A 22,070-nucleotide genomic window follows, 5' to 3' on the forward strand; every position below is an offset into this window, starting at 1 on the left:
TTTTTTGTCCCTTTCCTCCCCTTGCAACCTTCGACCACCAAAAGGATGAAACTAGCCCAAGGTGACAAGTTTTAAAAAAAAATGTGTACACCTATGTTGAGGGCACACACCCTCATGGGGAGGCTGGGGTTTGTGAGGGACCGGAAAAGAGCCGTAAGGCCATTTCTCCGGTTTCATGCCAGAAACTGAGTTAATTTCCCGTCATTAGACATGGGTGCTTGTTTGTATTCGAATGCACATGGGTCAACGTTCATTGAAAACATTTTTCTCAAAAGATCATGAGGCTCATAACTTCAAAATTTTAAGAAAATTGGAAGGTTATGAGAAATGGATTAAGTTTTTAAGGATTTGGAAGGTGAGAAAACATATTCTACAATTATAATAAGAATTGTAGTTTGTTTTTTTGTGGGTGCCTAGCCTGCTGGTCGTACATTATTGTCTGTGTTAAACGCTCCGTGCAGTTGTTCCGACACTACGCAACCTCTGTGATGAAGGCAGAGCGTGCATCGTAAAACCCTGCGCCGGCTCGCGTGGTGTGCTTGGATTAGGGTGATTGTCAGTGGGATCGATGATGCCACATTCATAGGATCTCTGCTTTGCCCCGTCTTATAAATGGATTTGGAACGCCTTCAACGCGCTCGGCTGTCCCGCCTTTCCTCCGAGAAGAAGGGCCAGACGGAAAATGGCGGTTGGGTTGCAGCTTCTCTGCTCAAAACCTACTCCTGGAACTCGCCCTACTGTCCTTTGATGGATTTCAGCACCCCTCTTCCCCGCGCCCAGTTTGTCAAGGTGGGTCGGAACTCCTCTTTACATTTCCGCTCCTTTCATGTTTTTGGGTATGGCCTTCATCAGTGGATTTGCTGCAGGTTCCTCATGTCCAACAGCTTTGCAGCTGGGATTGTGGACTGGCTTGCGTTTTGATGGTCTTGAAAGCACTGAGTATAGACGGCCATGACATAAAGTCGTTGGCTGAACTCTGCTGTACTTCCAGGTAATGCATTACATTGGAATAGATGCATACACATGCTCTTGCATGCATTTACGCTGGAAAGATGCAGGCACACATACACGCACTTAATTTGAGATAATGCATTTTCACAGTGTCTCACAAAACACACATTTCGGTATATTTGAAATTCACATGACAGCATCATTGTTTGTAAATATCCTTTTTTATTTCTAGAAAGTGTTTTAGTTTGGAGTGCCTGAGCAAATGGACTTAATACATTTCGCCATGCACCATTTGGCTTAGTTGATGGGAGTGGATTCTCAGCCTGCACACATGAGAGGGTGAGCTCCATCCGGCAAAACCCTGACGTCAGCACTCCGTTCACCTCCGTTCAGGAGAGAGAGATTGTTTGATATGGCGCATGCTGATTTGTGTTAGGGTTAGGGTTCCACTCAGATAGACACACAGAGAATCAGCAGCAAGCAACAAGTAGATGGCGCTTGCTGATTTGTGTTAGGGTTAGGGTTCCACTCAGATAGACACACAGAGAATCAGCAAGCAACAAGTAGATGGTGATTGATGCTCACACAAATGTATTCCATTGGAATGTGTGGAGCTAGGGAGTCAACTCCATAATATCAAAATACAATAAAAGTGGTGGTGTCCTTTCACACCAGATATCCAAGGGGAAAAACCCAAAGGGAGAAAAGTGCCCTTGGTTAGCCCCCGTGTTCACATGTGGCACTACTCATAGCATATATGCCAATAAATCCCCCCTGTAGTGGCAATGTGAACCTATAGTAGGTCGGCAGCAAATCACTCTCTTTAGGAGAGTAAGCCTAAAGCTTTGCAGAAAGCTTCAAACTTCTCTCGAGGCAACGCCATGTAGAGCAGTAAGATAATGAGATCTCCTCTACATGAATCCTCTCCCTGACATAATGATAACGAATCTCTATGTGCTTAGTACGTGCATGAAACACTGGGTTTCGTGCCTTGGCTATAGCACTTTGACTGTCAGTGAGTATGGTGGTGGGTGTCTGTTGACACTCACGAAGACCAATCATCAATATCCTCAGCCATACACAATCTACTATGGCTGTAAAGGCTGCCCTATACTCAGTCTCACAAGTAGATGTGGCAGCAGGGGTTGCTTTTTGCTCAGCCTTGATATGCATGAATTCCCCAAAAAGAAACAATTCCCACCGATGGATTGCCGTGTATCATAGTCACCAGCCCAATCGGAATCACTGTAAGCATGTAACTGCAAGTTGTTCCCCTGGGATATACCAAAGCAAGATCCAGGGAGCCCTGAAGATAGCTGAAGATCCACTTCACTGATTGCCAATGCTTTGTACATGGGACCTAGGCTGTGCATAAATTTGCTACACTGGGAAATCCCAAACTGAATATCCGGGCGTGTGTTGCATAAGTATACGAGGCAACTGTCTGCCAATGAGGTGATAGCTGAAGTGGTGAAGGTGTTTGCCTAGGACCAAGAGGTCATCGGTTCAAAACCCCCCTCGGTGCTTCCTTGGCGGCATCGCCTACGGGTGGATAAATAAGCGCCTACGGGCAGCCGCCTCCAACATCATACATGCTCTTTTTAGCCCTGGCTCCATTGGAGTAGAGATGGGCTTACAATCTTGAAACCCAAATTTGTGCAACAGCTTTTGAATGTACTTTGATTGTTGTACATAAATTCTAAGATTTGTTTGCACAAATTGTATGCCCGAGTAATAATGCAACAATCCCAAATCTATTATCTCAAATGATGTTTCTAATTCAGCTTTGATTGTTGAAATTTTCTCCATATCATTCCTAGTTAGCAACATGTCATCTACACAACGAACGAGCATAATCAAAGTGCCATGATCCTCTTTCACATAGAGGGTGCTCTCTGTTGGACTATTGCGAAAACCTTGCGTGGTCAAATAAGTATGTATCTTCTCATACCAAGCTCAGGGAGCTTCCTTGAGACCATAAAGTGTTTTTCAAAGCTTGCATACTTTGTTTTCATGACCTTGCATTACAAAACCAATGGGTTGATTTACATAAACTTCTTCTTGCAAACATAGCAGCAAAGAAACGCGTTTCTTTTTGAAAAGAAACGTACGGGACGTTTCTTACATAAAAAAACGTGAGGTAAGGGTTTTTTTAAAAATTTGACTTTAGCCTTAGGAAAAGTTTTAACATTTTGATGTTTTCAATTCCCTGCTCGCTCTCTCTCTCTCTTTGTGCTGCGTTCTCTTAGCGCTCTCTCTCTCTCTCTCCCCCTCTTTCTTTCTTCATCTTCTTCTCCTCATCTATTCTTCCTCTTCATCCCCATATCATTGTTAGCTGAAAATTGAAATTTCCAATTTCTCCCAATTTACAAACCCTAATTTTTTCCAATTATGGAATAAGCCCCATTTTTTAGCCGTTTCTCAAAATTGCCTCAAGATCTACGCCTTCTGCTCTTCCAATTTGGTACCTTGTTTTGTGTTGCTTGCATCATCTGCTTGAACATCTCATGTACACTTATGCCTGCCGCCCTAGAAGGATTGCCTAGCGCGCTTTGTTCCCAAGATCGTCATTCTCTCGTCGTGGCTCGCCATACCAAGAAAAAGCACTTCCTATCCGGAGCGCAATTCGACCATCCACTATGCGTGTGGGAGACGTCCGGAGGCTGGAAACCCGTGGAAGAAGAAGCGGGCCACCGCCATATCCACCTCCTCCTTCAACTTGGGGTTCCAGTTCTCCCCAAGTGTAGATTGTCGCCGTGGGCCACGTAATGGTTGAGAGGCCGTGGAGATGGAGGGTGCCGGCGTCGTGGATGGAGTAACATTCCGACTTGATGGTGAAGGTGATGGTGTGCATGATCCCGATCCACATGACTCCATTGTAGAGGCTTGAGTTCCTCTCCCCATCGTCGCGGGATCCATGGCCACTCGTGGTGTCCTTCTTGTCGCTTCGACCGCTTCGTAGACGCTAAGCTTGGGCATGACATTCGTGCAAAACCTCACCTCATGCCCACTCTCATGCAAGAGGTGGGCTCGCACTTTGTCGGCGCCACCCGTTCATCGGTACGGGCAAAGCTTGCATACCCATGGCTGAGAACCGCCTCCATGAACGGATGTGGTGTAGTTAACCTCCTCCCACCATGTCCATCCCGTTGTCCTTCTACGAGAAGCCCCGGCACGTGAGGAGGATGCCATGGTTGAAGATGGCTTGCAAGTTGCCGCTTGACTCTTGAGCCTTGAGGAGAGAGAGAGAGAGAGAGAGAGAGAGAGAGAGAGAGAGAGAGAGCCTAGAGGCTAGAGGCCTAGAGGCTAGAGCCTAGACTCTAGAGGCTTGGAAGTTGGAAGACTCAAGAGGCTTGAAAGTTGAGGGAGAGGTGAACCGTGTGAGAGAGAGAGAGAGAGAGAGAGAGAGAGAGAGAGAGAGGCCTAGAGCCTAGAGGCTTGGAAGTTGGAAGACTCAAGAGGCTTGAGGGGGGAGAGAGAGAGAGAGAGAGAGAGAGAGAGAGTCTAGATTCTACAATCTAGATAGTAGGGTGGCGGCCCGCGGGCCTTGTGTGAGAGCCTAGAGGCTTGGAACTTGGAAGTTGGAAGCTAGAAGAAGCTTGAGCCTTGAGAGTTGTGTGTGCTAAGTGCTTGTAGCCGTGTAGAGGCTTGTTCTTATATAGATAGGCAAGAGAGAGAGAGGAAAGCCTCAAGGGCAAGAGAGAGAGAGAGGGCCAAGCCTCAAAGGCTCAAGGCTCAAGGGCCAAGGCCCAAGGCCAAGCCAACAGCCATAAACGGCTAGAAATGGCAAGCGCAACGGCCAAAAACGGCGAGCGCAACGGCAAAAAACAGCCAGCAAACGGCTCTCTGCCGTTCCCTCACAGTGCCGTCCCTGACCGGCGTCCCCGTCCCTGCGGCGTCCCCGTCGCCGTCCCCTGTGAGAAACGCGCCGTGGAGGATGTCCATCCATCCCCGTCCGTCTCGCTGTCCTTGTTCTGTCCCGATTCGCCGTCCCTGCGTTCCAAGCAGCCGTCCCCTCCGTCCCCTGTGACTATGGAACTTTCCGCTGTGCATTCTGACATGGTATCAGAGCCCAATGTGGCTTGAAGCTTGGAGACAGTGGGACATCGAGGGTTTGCTGATTTGAGGTGCTGATTGGAGACTGTTTGGGTTGTACGGGACTTGGAGATCGGGTAGAAGCGGCCATCACCGTCGGACAGCCACCTTGCATATTATTTGCAGCCTCTTCTTCTTTTTGCCCACCCACCCTCCCTTCACAAGACCTTGTGAACCCTTGAGATGGCAGACTTGCTTGAGATGGTTGAGAAGCACTTGAAGATCCCAACACTCCCCATGTTCCCGGTGGACAGTTGGACGGGAATAACTGCGGCATATGGAAGGTAATGATGGAGTCTGTTTTGGAGCCTTATGACTTGGCTGATTTCATTGTTGTTGGGGTTCCATGGCCGGAGTTGGAAGATGGGGAGTTACCCTCTATATGGAAGGAATGGGAGGCACAGACACAGTTATGGGATTGTGTTAATACCCACGTTCGTTCTTTCATCTTCCTGAATTGCTCACCACAGGTGATCAATCACATAAAGCATATGACGCTGGCCAGAGGGATTTGGCAACATTTGGCTTCTTTGTACAACAGGGTATCACCCATGAAGAGGATCTCCTTGGAAGTTCAGATGTGGGTGATGAATCCTGCAAAGTCATTGACGATGCAGGGGCACATCAACAAGTTGCAGGCTCTTCAGCAAGAGGTTCTCCAGACCAAGAAAGAGATATCGTCAGAGGATATGGCCATCACGTTGTTGTCTCATTTGCCCTCTTAGTACTGAGCATTTTACTCCTCTTTGATCACCAGTGGCAGCACCATCACATGGGAGGAGCATGTGCCGATGGTCTTGGACCAAGAAGAGCGATTTACAAACCCTCCACAGGGCGGAGGTTTTGAGGCCTTGATTGGCCAGCGGTCGAAAGGCCGTAACAATAACAACAAGGGCAAAGGGAAGTCTTCATCGGAGAAGTCTTTTGAGAAGAAGCCTGATTCAGATTGTGAGAAATTGAAGGCCGAGAGGACCTGTAACGATTGTGGCGAGAAAAGGCCACTATTGGAGGAAGTGTCCCAAGCAGACTGGGAAGAGTGGTGATTCTTCAGCTTCAGCTGCAAAGACTCCAGTCTTTGTGCACTTGGAGATGTTGGACACCGATGCTTCATCTTCTTCGAGCGAGGAGGCGGTTGGCTTCACCGCCAGGGATACTCGAGAGTGGATTCTTGATAGTGGTGCTTCCAGGCACATGACTCCTTTCTGTGACTTCTCTCAGGATCTTAAACGGCAATCAAGTCACATTTTCATTGGCGACAATTCCACCATTCCGATTCACAGTGAGGGCTGGATGGAGATCATTCCCGATGGCAGAGGGGGAAGCATTTCTCTCGTGTTCTTTACGTCCCCGCACTTGGTTTTCATTGGTTGTCAGTTCATGATGTTTGCAAGACTGGCTTCCAGGTGGAGTTTGAGGAGCATTCTGTTGCTCTACGGGACCGAGAGACTGGCCAGGTTGTTTGGGAAGGCAGAGTGGAGAATGGTATATACAAACTCTTAGCACTCTCCTCATTGATAGGCTCTCAGATTGGTGACTTGTGGCACTTTCGGTTTAGCCACTTGAATGTGGATGTGTTGCGGCGAGCTTTTCGGGACCAGATGGTGGTTGGCTTGCCAGATGTTGGTAGTAGGTAGGGACGTTGTAGTTCTTGCATTTGTTGTAAGCAGCACATGGAATCTTTTCTGAAGCAGGCTTCCAGGCGGCTTCAAAACCTTTGGAGTTGGTACACACTGACTTGTGTGGACCTATGCAGACTCCATCCTTGGGAGGTTCTTTGTATTTCATGCTACTGCTTGATGATTGAAGCAGATTCACTTGGGTTTATTTTCTTTCACAGAAGGACCAAGCTTTTCCTCGGTTCAAGGAGTGGCATGTGATGGAAGAGAAAGAGTTTGGCTTGCAGATAAAGACTCTTAGGGTTGACAAAGGAGGAGAGTTTTCTTCCAATGCATTCGTGCGGTTTTGTGCGGAACATGGCATCAAGCGGGAGCTGGCCAATACAGGTTCACCTTCAAAGAATGGAGTAGTTGAGTGAAAGAACATGACTGTGGTGGAGATGGCGAGGACGATGTTGGAGCATCGTGATCTTCCTTGTCCACTTTGGGGAGAGGCTGTGGCTACGGCTGTCCATATCCTCAGCCGTTCTCCAACGACTTCAGTATCGAACATGACTCCCTTTGAGGCGTATTTTGGCAGGAAACCAGATGTCTCCCATTTCTGTGTGTTTGGGAGTGATGCATATGTTCACATTCCAAAGAAGCAGAGGGGAAAGCTTGACTCAAAGTCCCAAAAGCTTGTTTTTGTGGGATATAACTCTCTTTCCAAGGGATATAGGTTGTATGATCCAGAGAGGAACGAGATCGTCGTCAACAGAGATGTGGTTTTTGATGAGCATGTTCCAGTTTCCACTGTTGATGAGCTGCCACTTCTTGGAGACCCAGATGATTTCGATGATGATTCCTAGTCAATTGTTCCAGCTGGACAGCCTCAGTCAGTTGAGGAGGTTGAGCCCACAGCTGGAGAAGAGCCCCCGCAGAGCAGCCGGAGGCTCCGCGTTCTGTTCGAGTACCCAGGTGGTTGGTAGACACCCTTTGGGAGTCGGGTGTTAGAGAGCTTCCGTGTGAATGGACCACAGAGGACAGACCTCGAAGATTGCATAGAGTTCGAGACAAAAGTCATTCAATGGAGCTCTTACAGGTAAACTATGCTTTGATGTCTCGTATCATGCAGGACAAAGAGTCCATTTCCGTCAAGGAAGCCCTTGCACAGGATACTTGGAGGAAAGCCATGCAGGTGGAACGAGATGCCATAGAGAAGAATAAGACTTAGGAGTTGGTTCCAAGGCTATCGAAACGGTTTGTCATTAGTGTCAAGTGGGTCTTTAAGACCAAGTATACGTCAGATGGGTCGGTAGACAAACACAAAGCCAAACTTGTGGCTAAGGATTATGCTCAACGGCCTCGCATCGACTATGAGGATACCTTTTCACCGACAGCGAGGATGACCACGATTTGGACCGTTCTTGCCCTTGCTTCTTCTCAGCGGTGGCCCGTATTTCAAATGGATGTGAAATTTGCGTTCCTTAATGGTGATCCTGCAGGAGGAGGTGTATGTTGAGCAGCCTCCAAGCTTTGAGGTTCCAGGATCAAAGGGGATGGTTTATAGGTTGCGGAAGGCCTTGTATGGTCTTAAGCAGGCTCCCAAGGCTTGGAATCAGAAGATTGATTCCTTCTTTGTACGGACTGGATTATAGAGATCAGTTGTAGATCATAACTTGTATCTCTTTCGGGAACATGGCATGGTCACGTTGATCATCCTTTATGTGGATGACCTCATTCTCACTGGCGGTCATGTGGAGCACATTGTAGACGAAGGCTGCCTTGTCAAAGGAGTTTGAGACGATCGATTTAGGCTTACTCCACTTCTTCTTGGGATTGGATATCTGGCAGACCCAGAGGGGGTTCATTGTCTCTCAGTAGCGATATGTCCATGAGTTGCTTGAGGCCTTTGGGATGGAGAACTGCAAGCCTATCATGTCACCGATGGACCCGAACACGAAGCTTGCTGTGAATGATCCTTGTGAGCCAGTTGATGCCTCGATATCGGAAGCTGGTTGGTTCATTGATCTGGTTCTTGAACACCAGATTGGACTTGAGCTTTCCTGTGGGGTTGTTGAGCTCGTTTATGCAGACACCGTTGAAGTCTCACTAGGACGCAAAGATTGCGGATCTTGCAGTATCTGCAGGGTACGAAGGATCTTGGACTCTTCTACGCCACTGGAGGTGAAACGAAGGACCGAGTTTGACTCCAAGGTTGGAGTGACTCAGATTAGGGAGGAGATCCAGACACGAAGAGATCTACATCAGGGTACAGTTTTACCCTCGGCTCAGGAGCTATTTCATGGAGCCGCAAGAGGCAACCAACTATTGCCTTGTCGTCTATAGAGGCAGAGTATTGAGCTGCTTGTGGTGTTGCTTGCAAGGTTGTGTGGCTGCGGAGGTTGCTTGGCAAGATTGGGTTTCCACAGAAGGAGCCCACGGTCATCCATTGCGATAACCAGAGCTGTATCGCTATTACTGGGAACCCGGTCTTCCATGCCCAGACCAAGCACATAAAGATACAATATCACTTTGTTTGTGAGAAGATCTTGGCTGGTGACATCTTGCTTCTTTATTGTTTGATGGAGGACAATGCGGCGGACCTCGTCACGAAGTCTCTACCTCAGGCTATGCTCCGGCGGCACTCTAGCTCATTGGGGTTGGTTTCACATCCAAGAGCTGAGAGGGGTGTTAGCAGTCATTTCCTGTCTGTACACTATGTCAGGGCTGCTGTTGGCTGTTTATGGGCTGGCCGACCGGCAGCCTAGGGCCATATAAAACGGCCCCTTGCCCCCACACTCCACATTGTGTATTTCCGGGATTTTCTTTGGTGTATATAGCAGAGTTACACAGCTTCTCTCTCTCTTTCATCTGTGTCTTGCTCTCTATAGCAGTTTTCTTTCATCTGTGTCTTGCTCTCTATAGCAGTTGTCTTCATTTCCGCTGTGCATTCTGACAGGGCCCCCACCACGAGTGGTGTGTTTGCTTTATTAGAATGATGTAAATCAGAAAATAAAGACAGAATCTTGACCTGCACTTTTCACCTTGATTGAAGCTTTCCCCTTGGTTGTCTTGGCCCTTGGAATGCAGCAATTCCTTGTGAATTATGAGATGAACTAATCGTTTTCTTGACTGGGCTTTAAATACCCTCTATTGCTGCAAGTTGGCCAGCTTCTAGAAGAGTTACACAGCTTCTCTCTCTCTTTCATCTGTGTCTTGCTCTCTATAGCAGTTTTCTTTCATCTGTGTCTTGCTCTCTATAGCAGTTGTCTTCATTTCCGCTGTGCATTCTGACAGGGCCCCCACCACGAGTGGTGTGCTTGCTTTATTAGAATGATGTAAATCAGAAAATAAAGACAGAATCTTGACCTGCACTTTTCACCTTGATTGAAGCTTTCCCCTTGGCTGTCTTGGCCCTTGGAATGCAGCAATTCCTTGTGAATTATGAGATGCACTAATCGTTTTCTTGACTGGGCTTTAAATACCCTCTATTGCTGCAAGTCGGCCAGCTTCTAGAAGTCGGCGTGGAGCAGTTTTCTCCACAACCTGGAAAATAGCATTAAATGCTGGATATTCCATCGCATTCACACTGTGCAAGGGCTCGTCACCTGCTGGCTGCTGGGCAGCACCTGGGCTGACTGTGGGCTGTCCCACAGCTGGCCGACAGGCTTTCTAGGGCCTGAGACCCTGGCTGCCTGTCCAGGGGCCTTAGGGCTGGCCGACAGCCCCTCCAGCCCAAGCCAAGGCTGGTGGGCAGAGCTTGGGGCCTTCCTGGCCCCTTGGGGGTGGTTCTATACCTCCCCCATACCCACAATAAGAGCTCTAGGCTCTGCCCTGGGGTAGCCTTTGGCTGGCCCCTTCTCTACATGCATCTACAGATGTTTGGCACCTTGTCGCAGATCAGATACTCAGATCACCTGAAATCATTCCAAAGGGAGGCTCACAGTACGGACTGGCACTGCTTCGTGTGTTGGACAATGCACACATGACCTCGGATGCATAGAGTTGAACCCTGTCTGACTCGTCCCGGACTGGGCTCACATGGGACCAGTTTCCACTTCAAGTTCTGCACCTTCTTGTTCAGATATGTCTACGTGGCATCCAAGTGTGGGATGCACGTGACAATTTTGCTTAGGAGAATATGGCATTGCTCATTGATACTTTATGCCTTTTTCTGCAATAAAAGCTTTGAAAGCAATGGACATGTATTCCCCCCCTCGATTTGTACGGAGGGTCTTTGCAACCTGTTTGAGTTTCAGCTTGTGCCACAAAATGCTGAAAACATGCAAATACATCAGATTTTTCTTTTAAGGGATACACCCAAGCAAATTTGGAGTAGTCATTGATAAAGGTTACAAAGTATAAATGCTTTCCAATAGATGGTGTCCGCATCCGCATAGGACCACACATCACTATGCACAAGCTGTAATTTTCAGAGTGTCCTTCTTGATCCATCTTTTGGGAATGCATTTCTATGCATCTTGCCTAATATGCACCCTTCACATACATGTTTTGGTGGCAGTTCTACACGAGGCATGTCCTGTATCATTTGATGCCTTTGCAATAGCATCAAACTGCCATAATTTACATGCCCAAAATTGGCATGCCACAATTTTGCCTCTTGCATGGCAGGTGTAAGAGTAGTAACCACATGAGCATCATGCTCTCTCTTGTCAAACTTATCAAGCTGATATAACCCATGGTACAATGAGCCGAAAGTGACCAATGCATAGCCTGTCAAAATACGCACCGGAGATGATAACAAAATCTGAGCTCACAAGAGCAAGTAGAGTGCAGAAAATAGACAGCACAAGAGAAGGAGAGAGATAGGCGTGTAACTCTTCTCTATACACAAGATCCCGCAATGAAAACAAGATACAATAGGTGGGGGGGCCATGGGGCCATTTTATATGGCCCCATGAGTGCAGTCGACCAGTAGATGGACAACCGACTGGACATGAAATGCCCACGACCAGAAAATACAGCAGTCGGCCAGCATATCATAGTCGGCCCTCACACGTGTGCAGTCGGCCAGCAGCAGAGAGCAACTGGGACTGCCTGTGACTAGTTGGCCAGCAACTGGTACAGCCGACAGGTCCTACACTTGCCTCTCCCACACCTTGGAAAAATAGGAAAAATAGGAAAAAATGGGAAAAAATATGAGGAGTGAGGAAAAATGATAAAACACCTACAAAGGGCGGGCACACCCACAACAGAGGCCCTAGTGTCTGATAAAGACATGAGATGACTTCTAACACCCCCTCTCGGCTCTTGGTTGTGAAATCAACCGTAGGGAGCTGGAGTGCCGCTTGAGCGTAGCCTGAGGTAGAGACTTCGTGAAGAGGTCCCCCGCATTGTCCTCCGTCGAACAATAAAGTAGCAAGATGTCACCAGCCAAGATCTTCTCACGCACAAAGTGATACTGTATCTCTATGTGCTTGGTCCGGGCATGGAAGACCGGGTTCCGAGCAATAGCTATACAACTCTGGTTATCACACTGGATGACTGTGGGCTCCTTCTGTGGAAACCCAATCTCGCCTAGTAGCCTCTGCAGCCACACAACCTCGCAAGCAGCACCACAAGCAGCTCGGTACTCTGCCTCTGTCGAAGATAGGGCAATAGTTGGCTGCCTCTTACTGCTCCAAGAAACTGCTCCTGAGCCGAGGGTAAAACTGTAACTTGAAGTGGATCTCCTCCCCAATCTGAGTTACTCCAACCTTGGAGTCTGACTCCATCCCCTCCTGTGTAAAAGAGTCCTAGATCCTTCGTACTCTGCAGATACCGCAAGATCCGCAAATCGTGTGTCCCAATGAGACTTCAATGGCGTCTGCATAAAAGAGCTCAACAGCCCCACGGAGAAGCTCTAAGTCCAATCTGGTGTTCAGCAATTAGATCAATGAACCAACCAACTTCCGATACTACTGAGGCATCAACTGGCTCACAAGGATCATTAACAGTTAACTTTGTGTTCGGGTCCATCGGCGAAGTAATAGGCTTGCAGTTCTCCATCCCAAAGGCCTCAAGCAACTCATTAACATACCGCTGTTGAGAGACAAAAACCCCCCTCTGGGTCTGCCAGATCTCCAATCCCAAAAAGAAGTGGAGTAAGCCTAGGTCGGTCATCTCAAAATTCTTTGACAAGGCAGCCTTTGTCACGCCAATGTGCTCCACATGACCGTCGGTGAGAATGAGATCATCCACATAAAGGATGATAATCGTAACCATGCTGCGTTCCCGAAAGAGATACAGGTTGGGATCTGCAACCGATCTCTGAAAACCAGTCCGAACAAAGAAGGAAGCAATCTTTTGATTCCAAGCCCTGGGAGCCTGCTTAAGACCATACAAGGCCTTACGTAACCTGTAAACCATCCCTTCTCATCCTGGAACAACAAAGCCTGGAGGCTGCTCAACATACACCTCCTCCTGCAAGTCACCATTTCATTCGTGCTGTCGGTGCAAAGGTATCCTCGTAGTCGATGCCTGGCCGCTGAGCATAACCTTTAACCACAAGTCTGGCTTTGTGTTTGTCCACTGACCCATCTGATGCATATTTAGTCTTAAAGACCCATTTGACACTAATGACTGACCGTTTCGACGGCCTCGGTACCAACTCCCAAGTGTTCTTCTTCTCGATGGCATCAAGCTCCACCTGCATGGCTTTCCTCCAAGTATCCTGTGAAAGGGCTTCCTTCACGGAAGTGAGCTCCTTGTCCCGCATAATACAAGACATCAAAGCATAGTTTACCTGAAGAAGCTCCGCTGTATTGCTTTTGTCGCGGACTTTGTGCGATCTTCGAGGGCCGTCCTCTGTGGTCCACTCGGAGGGTAACTCCGTGACACCCGACTCCCGAAGGGTGTCCAACAACCACCTGGGTACTTGAACAGATCGTGGAGCCTCCTCCTGTTGCGGGGGCTCTACTCCAGCTGCGGGCTCAACCTCCTGTACTGACTGAGGTGGATCAACTCGAACAATAGTGTGGGAATCATCATTAGACTCTGCTGGATCTCCAAGAAGTGGCGTCTCCTCGACAGTGGATACTGGAACATGCTCATCAAAGACCACATCTCGGCTGACAACAATCTCATTCCTATCTGAATCATACAATCTGTATCCCTTGGAAAGAGAATTATACCCCACAAATATAAGCTTGCGGGATTTGGAGACAAGCTTCCGTCACATGCACTCTGCACTCAGTGCATGGTGACAAGATGGCTCATCATCAAAAGTGCAACAGTTGTACAATTTTAGAACCCAATAGGATGATAATTGTCGTACGCCGTGACCCCATTGTACATCCTCAGTCCAGGATAAGTCAGGCACGAGCTACGTAGGTCATTCCTCAGCCTTAGTGGGTCAGTCAGTCAGTCAAGTCCCTTAGCCCACTTGGAGAGAATCATTCATGCATGTAGAGTCAGTAGAAGCCTTAGGGTTTGCATCAGAAAGCATTCCGCATCCTGCATAATATGCATTCATATGCCTGTGCATCATTTAGAACATCCCAGAAGTCTTAGGGAATTTACTAGGATTTATCTGGTATTTTTTCCATATTTAATAGTATTTATTTAGCATTATTTGCATTATTGGGCATTTATAAATATAAACTTTATTAAATGACCAACCTCCAGTTAGTATAAATAGGCTTGCATAGAGCTTAGTTATTCATTCAGTCTTCATTGTGCTAAGAGCTCTCCTCCTCAGCCCTAGGAGTATCATTGCCTTCAGCCCTAGACTAATCCAGCCCTTGGAGCTCATAAGCTTGCTTCTCCAGCCCCTTGAGAACCCCTTGCTTCAGTCAGCCCTAGGCGCCTGCCATCAGCATCAAATCAGCCTGCATTCAGCATCACTTCAGGCCTTGATTCAGCATACAGATCAGCCCCAGTTCAACGCCAGGTTTCAGCCAGCAGACCTGCGTTTCTGTCCAGCCGTACAGCAGCATACCTGCGTTTCTGTCCAGCAGCCTCAGAACACCTGCGTTTTCAGTCCAGCAGCATCCCTACAGGTCTGCGTTTCTGTCCACAGCAGTTTCCAGCCCTGAATCAACAGTTTGCATCAGTATCCAGCCTTCTGTGCATCATCCTTACATGCAGCAGTCATCTGGTGAAGGTAACATAGCATTCATAAGCATTTACAGCATTCTAACATAGCGTAGAACAGTCCACCATCTTCTTTTCTCAGCCTCAGGTGTGCAGCCCTTCCTCATACCCTTGGGAAGAGTGCATAGGCTCGAGATCAGTTCATGGAGGTGTTTCTACAACAGTGTACAGATCAGCCACTCTCCGATCCTCCGAGATCTTGCGTTTGGCTTATCTACAGTCCACAGTCATTCTCTCTAAAGAAATAAAGCAAATACTATCTCGTTATCGGGATAGGGGGCCCTTCAGTGGGTAATTCGGGACCCAATCTGGTGTACAGTTCTCATATATCTCTCTCTCATCTCTTTAAAGTTTGAAGTATTGAAATGGATTGCTAAACTCACGAAACTCAGGATACAGAAGACGGTGTGAGCATTTGTGTGATAGGATCTCCCAATACAAAGACTTCCGCTGCATATCACATTGGTATCAGATTCAGATTGTGCACACACACCGTATCCTAGCGTGGGGGCATCCGTGGATGGTTAGATTGCGTTCCGGCGCACGACCATCGACTTCAGCATCATGTCTATAGGGGAGAGTACTCATCAACCGGAAGACGTCTCCCCCGAAGGAGACCTTGTTCTTCCGCCTACAGCAAACACCATAGCTCTTCTTAGAGCTCAGAACCAGCCGCTCATGGAGCGTCTCCAACTCTTGGAGGCAGCAGCACGTCCTTCTACACCTCTAGCAGCACCCGACTAAATCTCCCTCTTCTTTCAGATGGAACAACAAAGGAGAGAGGACGAGGCCCGAAGGAAAAGAGAAAAACAAGAAAGACGGGACTATGAGGAAGCCCAACGCAGGATCGACGAAGACTGGCGTCAGGCTGAACTCGATCAGCAGCTCTCCTCAGTCTCCCCAGTCATAGGTGTCACCAACCAGCAGCCCGCAGCAGCATCAACCACCGTCATTCGTAGTCAACCAAACTTCGGTAAGTATGATGGTGATCATTCATTAGTTAATCAATTTATTCATCAGTTTAATGCTCATTTTCCATTAGCTAGGATCACAGACCCACAAGACAAAGTCCACTTAGCGGCTCCCCATCTCACTGGTGAGGCAGTCACTTGGTGGCAGCATTGGTCTAGTATTCATACAGACCAGGCCACAGGTGTCACAGCCTTTGACTGGGACATCTTTGTCCATGACCTGAAGACCAGATTTCTCCCGCCCCAGTACATAACCGGTCTGAAAGACGAGTTCTATGGACTCAGACAGAACGGATCCCCAGTGCTTCAGTTTTTCGGTAAGGTTATTACTTTGGCACAGCAGTTAGGATTATCTGAGCAGGTGTGATATGCAGCGGAAGTCTTTGTATTGGTTGATCCTGTCACACAATATGCTCACACCGTCTTCTGTATCCTGAGTTTCGTGAGTTTAGCAATCCATTTCATTTACTTCAAACTTTAAAGAGATGAGAGAGAGATATGAACACTGTACACCAGATTGGGTCCCGAATTACCCACTGAAGGGCCCCCTATCCCGATAACGAGATAGTATTTGCTTTATTACTTTAGAGAGAATGACTTTGGACTGTAGATAAGCCAAACGCAAGATCTCGGAGGATCGGAGAGCGGCTGATCTGTACACTGCTGTAGAAACACCTCAATGACTTGATCTTGAGCCTATGCACTCCTCCCAAGGGCATGAGGAAGGGCTGCACACCTGAGGCTCAAAGAAGAAGAAGGTGGACTGTTCTACACACTGTTAGAATGCTGAAAACACATATGAATGCTGAGTTACCTTCACCAGATGACTGCTGAATGTGTTGATGATGCAGAGAATGCTGGATACTGATGCAAACAACTGTTTCAATGCTGGAAACTGTTGTAAACTGTTGCTTCAGGGCTGGCTTCTGCTGTGGACAGAAACGCAGGTCTGTGGAGGATGCTGTGGACTGAAACGCAGCAGCAACAGGTGATTTCAGGGCTGCTACTGTGGCTGGAGCAAAACGCAGCACTTCTGTACTTGCTGGATCAGAAAACGCAGGTAAAACAGGCTGCAATCTGCTGGATTCAGGCGTTGAACTGAGATGAAGAGGATGCTGAATCTATGGCATGAACTGATGCTGAATTCAGGCTGATTAGAGGCTGAGGACAAACACCTAGGGCTGGACTGAAGCTATGGTTCTCAAGGGCTGGAGAAGAAAGCTTATGGGCACTAGGGCATGGATTAGTCTTATGCTGAGAGCAAGAGAGAGAGGAGAGCTCTTAGCACAATGAAGACTGAATGAGCAAAAGAGGCTCTAGGCAAGCCTATTTATACTAACTGGAGGTTGGTCATTAATATTTATAAATGCCCAATAATGCAAATAATGATAAATAAATACTAATAAATATGGGAAAAATACCAGATAAATCCCAGTAAATTCCCTAAGGCTTTGGGGATGTTCTAAATAATGCACAGGCATATGTATGCATGTTATGCAAGATGCAGAGTGCTTTCTGATGCAAACCCTAAGGCTTCTACTGACTCTACATGCATGAATGATTCTCTCCAAGTGGGTTAAGGGACTTGACTGACTGACTGACCCACTAAGGCTGAGGAATGACCTACGTAGCTCGTGCCTGACTTATCCTGGACTGAGGATGTACAATGGGGTCACGGCATACGACAAATATCATCCTATTGGGTTCTAAAACTGTACAAATGATGCACTTCTGATGATGAGCCATCTTGTCACCATGCACTTAGTGCAGAGTGCATGTGACATTAGGCCAAGATGGAGCAATTCATTCGTGAATTGGACTCTAACATTCGGTTCACAGTTCGTAACTTTGAACCAAGTACATATGACCGGGCTCTGACTCTCGCTCAGAATGAAGAAATGAAGCTTAACGGGGGCAAGCCCAAGCAGGCATCTTAGTCCAGTACCAAACCCCAGCAGCAGCAATCAGCTGCACAGATAGGGAAAGGTAACGCGTCTTCTAAAGATACTAAGAAGGACAGCAGTAATAGCTCCAGTTCAGGGGGTAAGAAGGATAAAGAACCTAAGAAAACCCCCGATGAAAAGGCTAAAGCAGGCATTACTGGAGGTTATCTTCCTCCAGAGGAGCAAAGGAAGTACCAGTCAGAAAATAGATGTTTTTTGTCATATTATAGGGCATGGTAAGAAGGATTGCCACAAATGGCAAGCGCCACAAGCCGCCAAAGCTCCTTCTGCCACAGTTGCCACAGCCTCCCCAGCTCCTCCAGCCCCGCCTACTACCTCAAATGCAGTTCAACTTTTACCTTCCATGCATCCTATGCCATCCGTGGTATTTGATGCTAAGCAGGAGGGTGAGAGCGATGCTGCTCAGAAGAGCCTCATCCGAGCTTATGGCTCTGCCCAGGGCCAACAGTTTGTAGTCCTTTTCGATATGGGTAGTTTTGAAGACACCATCTCTCCCCAGTTGGCTAATAAATTGAACTGCACATTAGTCCCATATCATCTGGATGTGGACGGGTTTACACCTGGTCTTCGCACCCACATTTCCCAGAAGGCACAGCAATTTGCCTTTGAAGTTCAGAAGGCCTCATTTCAACGAGATTTCATCATCTCACCTTTGTTGGGGTGTGACATGATCTTAGGAATTCAGTGGTTCTGTCAGTATGAGCCTATTCCCAATTGGGGGCAGGACACTTTTACTATTTGTAAAGGTTTTCCTGAGCCTGTCATGATTCGGGGGGATAGAAGCATTCTTGGCATCCCATTGATTTCACATCTCCAGGCCAGACGCGCTATCCGTAAGGGAGCAGAAGGAGCACTCCTTTATGTTCGTGCTCAAACAGCCCCTCCCTCATTAGTAGCATCCCTTACATCTTCAGTCCCTCAGTTAGCAGACCTCCTATCCAGACACCAGGACATTATGCTTAGGGACGATCTCCCGCCCAGTCTCCCACCCTCTCGCCTTGAGGACCATCACATTGATTTGGTCCCTGGATCAGATCCTCCTAGCAGGTTTCCCTATCATCTTTCCAAGACTTTAGAGGGCGAGTTAGAAAAGCAATTATCTGAGCTTCTCCGAGCCGGATTCATTCGGCCTTCTTCCTCCCCATTTGCTGCACCTATCCTATTTGTCCAAAAGAAGGACAAGTCTGCACGCCTTTGTGTAGACTACAGAGCATTAAACAAACTCACTATCAAGAATAAGTTTCCTATGGCCAGAATAGGGTACATTTTGGAGCGTTTAGACGGTGCTAAAGTTTTCACTAAGATCGACCTCCAGAGTGGTTACCATCAGGTCCGCATTTTTGAAGCTGACATTCCAAAAACAGCTTTCCGGACAGAGCGTGGTCACTACGAGTTCGTAGTCATGCCTTTTGGGCTTACAAATGCACCCGCAACGTTCAATAAGATGATGTCTAGGATTTTCGCAGTCCACATTGGGAAGTGTGTTTTCATATTCCTTGATGACATACTAGTCTTCTCAGCCACTGCGGAGCAGCATGAGAAAGATGTGGAGAAAGTCTTGCAACTTTTGCGAGATAATCAACTCTACATAAACGCCAAAAAGTCTGTCTTTGGTGTTAAGGAAGTTCAGTATCTGGGCTACATCATCGGTTCTGATGGGATTCGACTGGACCCATCGGTTCTGGTTTTGATGGGATTCGACTGGACCCATCAAAGGTTCAGGAGATCTTAGATTGGGACATTCCTAAGACCGCCCAAGAAATCCGTTCATTCGTAGGTCTTTGTCAGGCCTATAGCACACATGTCCATCAGTTTTCCAACCTTGCAGCACCTCTTACCGACTTGCTCAAGGGGGTGAAGACTCGCAAGCAGAAAGTCTCAGTTACAGGTAAGGCACTTGATGCATTCCGTGCACTCCAGAAAGCTGCCTCAGAAGCACCTGTATTAAAGTTAGCATCATGGGACGAACCTTTTGAGGTCATCACCGATGCCAGCAATGTAGCCATAGGTGCAGTCCTCCAGTAGGACAATAGACCCGTGGCATATTATAGTAGAAAGTTGGATGTCGCCGAAAAGAATTATTCGGTATACGACAAAGAGCTTTTGGGTGTGATCACAGCGCTCAAACATTGGAAGCCTTTTCTTTATGGACAGGCTTTCACAGTGAAAACAGACCACCAAGCACTTAAGTGGCTTCAGACTATGCCAAGTGCCGAGTGGAGTGATCGACAGGCCAGGTGGAGTCAAATCTTCCAACAGTTTGGAGGTATGATTGAATACATCCCTGGTAAGCAGAACCCAGTAGAGCAGATGCTCTCAGTCGAAAGTCTAGCATCCAGGCAGTCCAAGAAGCTACCATTCTCGAAATCACGGGGAAGGACTTGGATAGTATGAAAGACCAATATGTCGACTCCCCTGAGTTTGGTACTCAGTATAGTTTGGCCCTCACTTCTGAGCCTGGCCACTATTCAGTACAGAACGGTTGGTTGTTCTACAAGAACCGTCTCTGTGTTACTCCGGAAAAGCGTTCCGCTCTTCTCCACGATGCCCATGACTCCTTAGTTGGAGGACATAGGGTTATCAACAGTACCCTCGAGAAATTAGAACGGTCCTTTTATTGGCCAAAGATGAGGCGTGATGTCTATTCACATGTACAAGCCTGTAAGATTTGTCAAAAAGTCAAGGTTCCCCATACAAAGAAGGCAGGTTTACTTCAACCTTTACCTATCCCCGACGGACCTTTCATCGACATATCTATGGACTTTGTAGGGCCTCTATCAGCATTTATTGGATCCCGTAACACTCAGTGTTTTACCATTGTGGATCGCTTTAGTAAATTCTGCATGCTCATCCCATGCAAGCATACGGCCACAGCCGAGGACGTAGCCCGTCTGTTTCTCAAGCATTGGTATCCAATTTGTGGTTTGCCTAGCACCATAACATCAGACAGAGATTCCAAGTTTACCTCGCATTTCTGGAGGGCATTATTCAAAAACTTCGGAACTAAGTTGCAGTTCTCTAGTGCATTCTATCCCGAGACAGATGGCCAGACAGAAATTTATAACCAGTTGGCCTTTGATGTCCTCAAGTCATACTGTCATGACCAGCAGTCCAAATGGGAGCACTATCTTCCATTGGTCCAAGCTATCTTGAACGACACTCATTCATCCAGTGTCGGACGGACTCTATATGAAGCAGCCTTTGGTCGCTGTTTTTCTTCTCTTTTGACGAGAATGGTGTCTCCATCGGAAGCATTTTCCGAGATCATTGAGTCAGTCAAGGACCGCTTGACCAAAGCTCAGGAAAGATATAGCAGACATGCAAATAAGTCTAGACGAGATGTCCACTTCAAGGAAGGGGATTGGGTCTATTTGCGTATCATGAAGCAGAGATTGAAACAAGTGGGCAAACGTTGTCCCAAGCTTTCATTCCGTAGTTTTGGCCCTTTTCCAATAGTTAAGAAGATAAGTGATGTCTCAATGAAATTAAAGTTGCTTGCCAGTTGGACAATGCATGATGTTTTCCATGTTTCTTGGCTAAAACCATATGTTGGTCCAGAAGTGTTTGATGTTTTAGATGAACAGCAGCCAGACGTGGTAGACGAGGCAGAAGTTATTGAGCCTGAGCAGATCCTTCTTCATTGATGGAAGCATGGTTCCGGTCGACGGATTCGTCAGTTCTATATGAAATTCCGAGATCGAGGCACCCACGAAGCCGTATGGCTCGACGAGGAGTTCTTCCAGGAGTACCCCCAGTTATTGGCGGACTACTTGGAAGCCATGAACCTGCCGCCAAGATAATCAGGAGGGAATGTCACATGCACTCTGCACTCAGTGCATGGTGACAAGATGGCTCATCATCAGAAGTGCAACAGTTGTACAGTTTTAGAACCCAATAGGATGATAATTGTTGCACGCCGTGACCCCATTGTACATCCTCAGTCCAGGATAAGTTAGGCACGAGCTACGTAGGTCATTCCTCAGCCTTAGCGGGTCAGTCAGTCAGTCAAGTCTCTTAACCCACTTGGAGAGAATCATTCATGCATGTAGAGTTAGTAGAAGCCTTAGGGTTTGCATCAGAAAGCACTCTGCATCCTGCATAATATGCATTCATATGCATGTGCATCATTTAGAACATCCCAGAAGTCTTAGGGAATTTACTAGGATTTATTTGGTATTTTTTCCATATTTAATAGTATTTATTTAGCATTATTTGCATTATTGGGCATTTATAAATATAAACTTTCTTAAATGACCAACCTCCAGTTAGTATAAATAGGCTTGCATAGAGCTTAGTTATTCATTCAGTCTTCATTGTGCTAAGAGCTCTCCTCCTCAGCCCTAGGAGTATCATTGCCTTCAGCCCTAGACTAATCTAGCCCTTGGAGCTCATAAGCT

At 47.3% G+C, this 22,070-nt stretch overlaps 1 protein-coding gene across 2 annotated transcripts in view; it reads left to right on the plus strand.

Annotated features, from left to right (window-relative positions):
• The first annotated feature begins 474 nt into the window (after positions 1-474).
• Positions 475-22,070, plus strand: part of LOC147641748 (guanylyl cyclase 1) — a 57,033-nt gene continuing 35,437 nt past the window's right edge. Inside the window, exons 1-2 of one of the 2 annotated variants that reach the window (XM_086799096.1) lie at positions 475-789; positions 867-991. In XM_086799096.1, the coding sequence (XP_086655222.1) occupies positions 613-789; positions 867-991 (302 nt within the window). In that variant the 5' untranslated portion in view covers positions 475-612. The remainder of the gene's footprint in view (positions 790-866; positions 992-22,070) is intronic. The other variant, XM_086799104.1, reaches the window with a different exon arrangement.

Source organism: Cibotium barometz, chromosome 1 (genome assembly GCF_041138505.1).
Source record: "Cibotium barometz isolate CiBa-2024 chromosome 1, ASM4113850v1, whole genome shotgun sequence".
Lineage (NCBI taxonomy): Eukaryota > Viridiplantae > Streptophyta > Polypodiopsida > Cyatheales > Cibotiaceae > Cibotium > Cibotium barometz.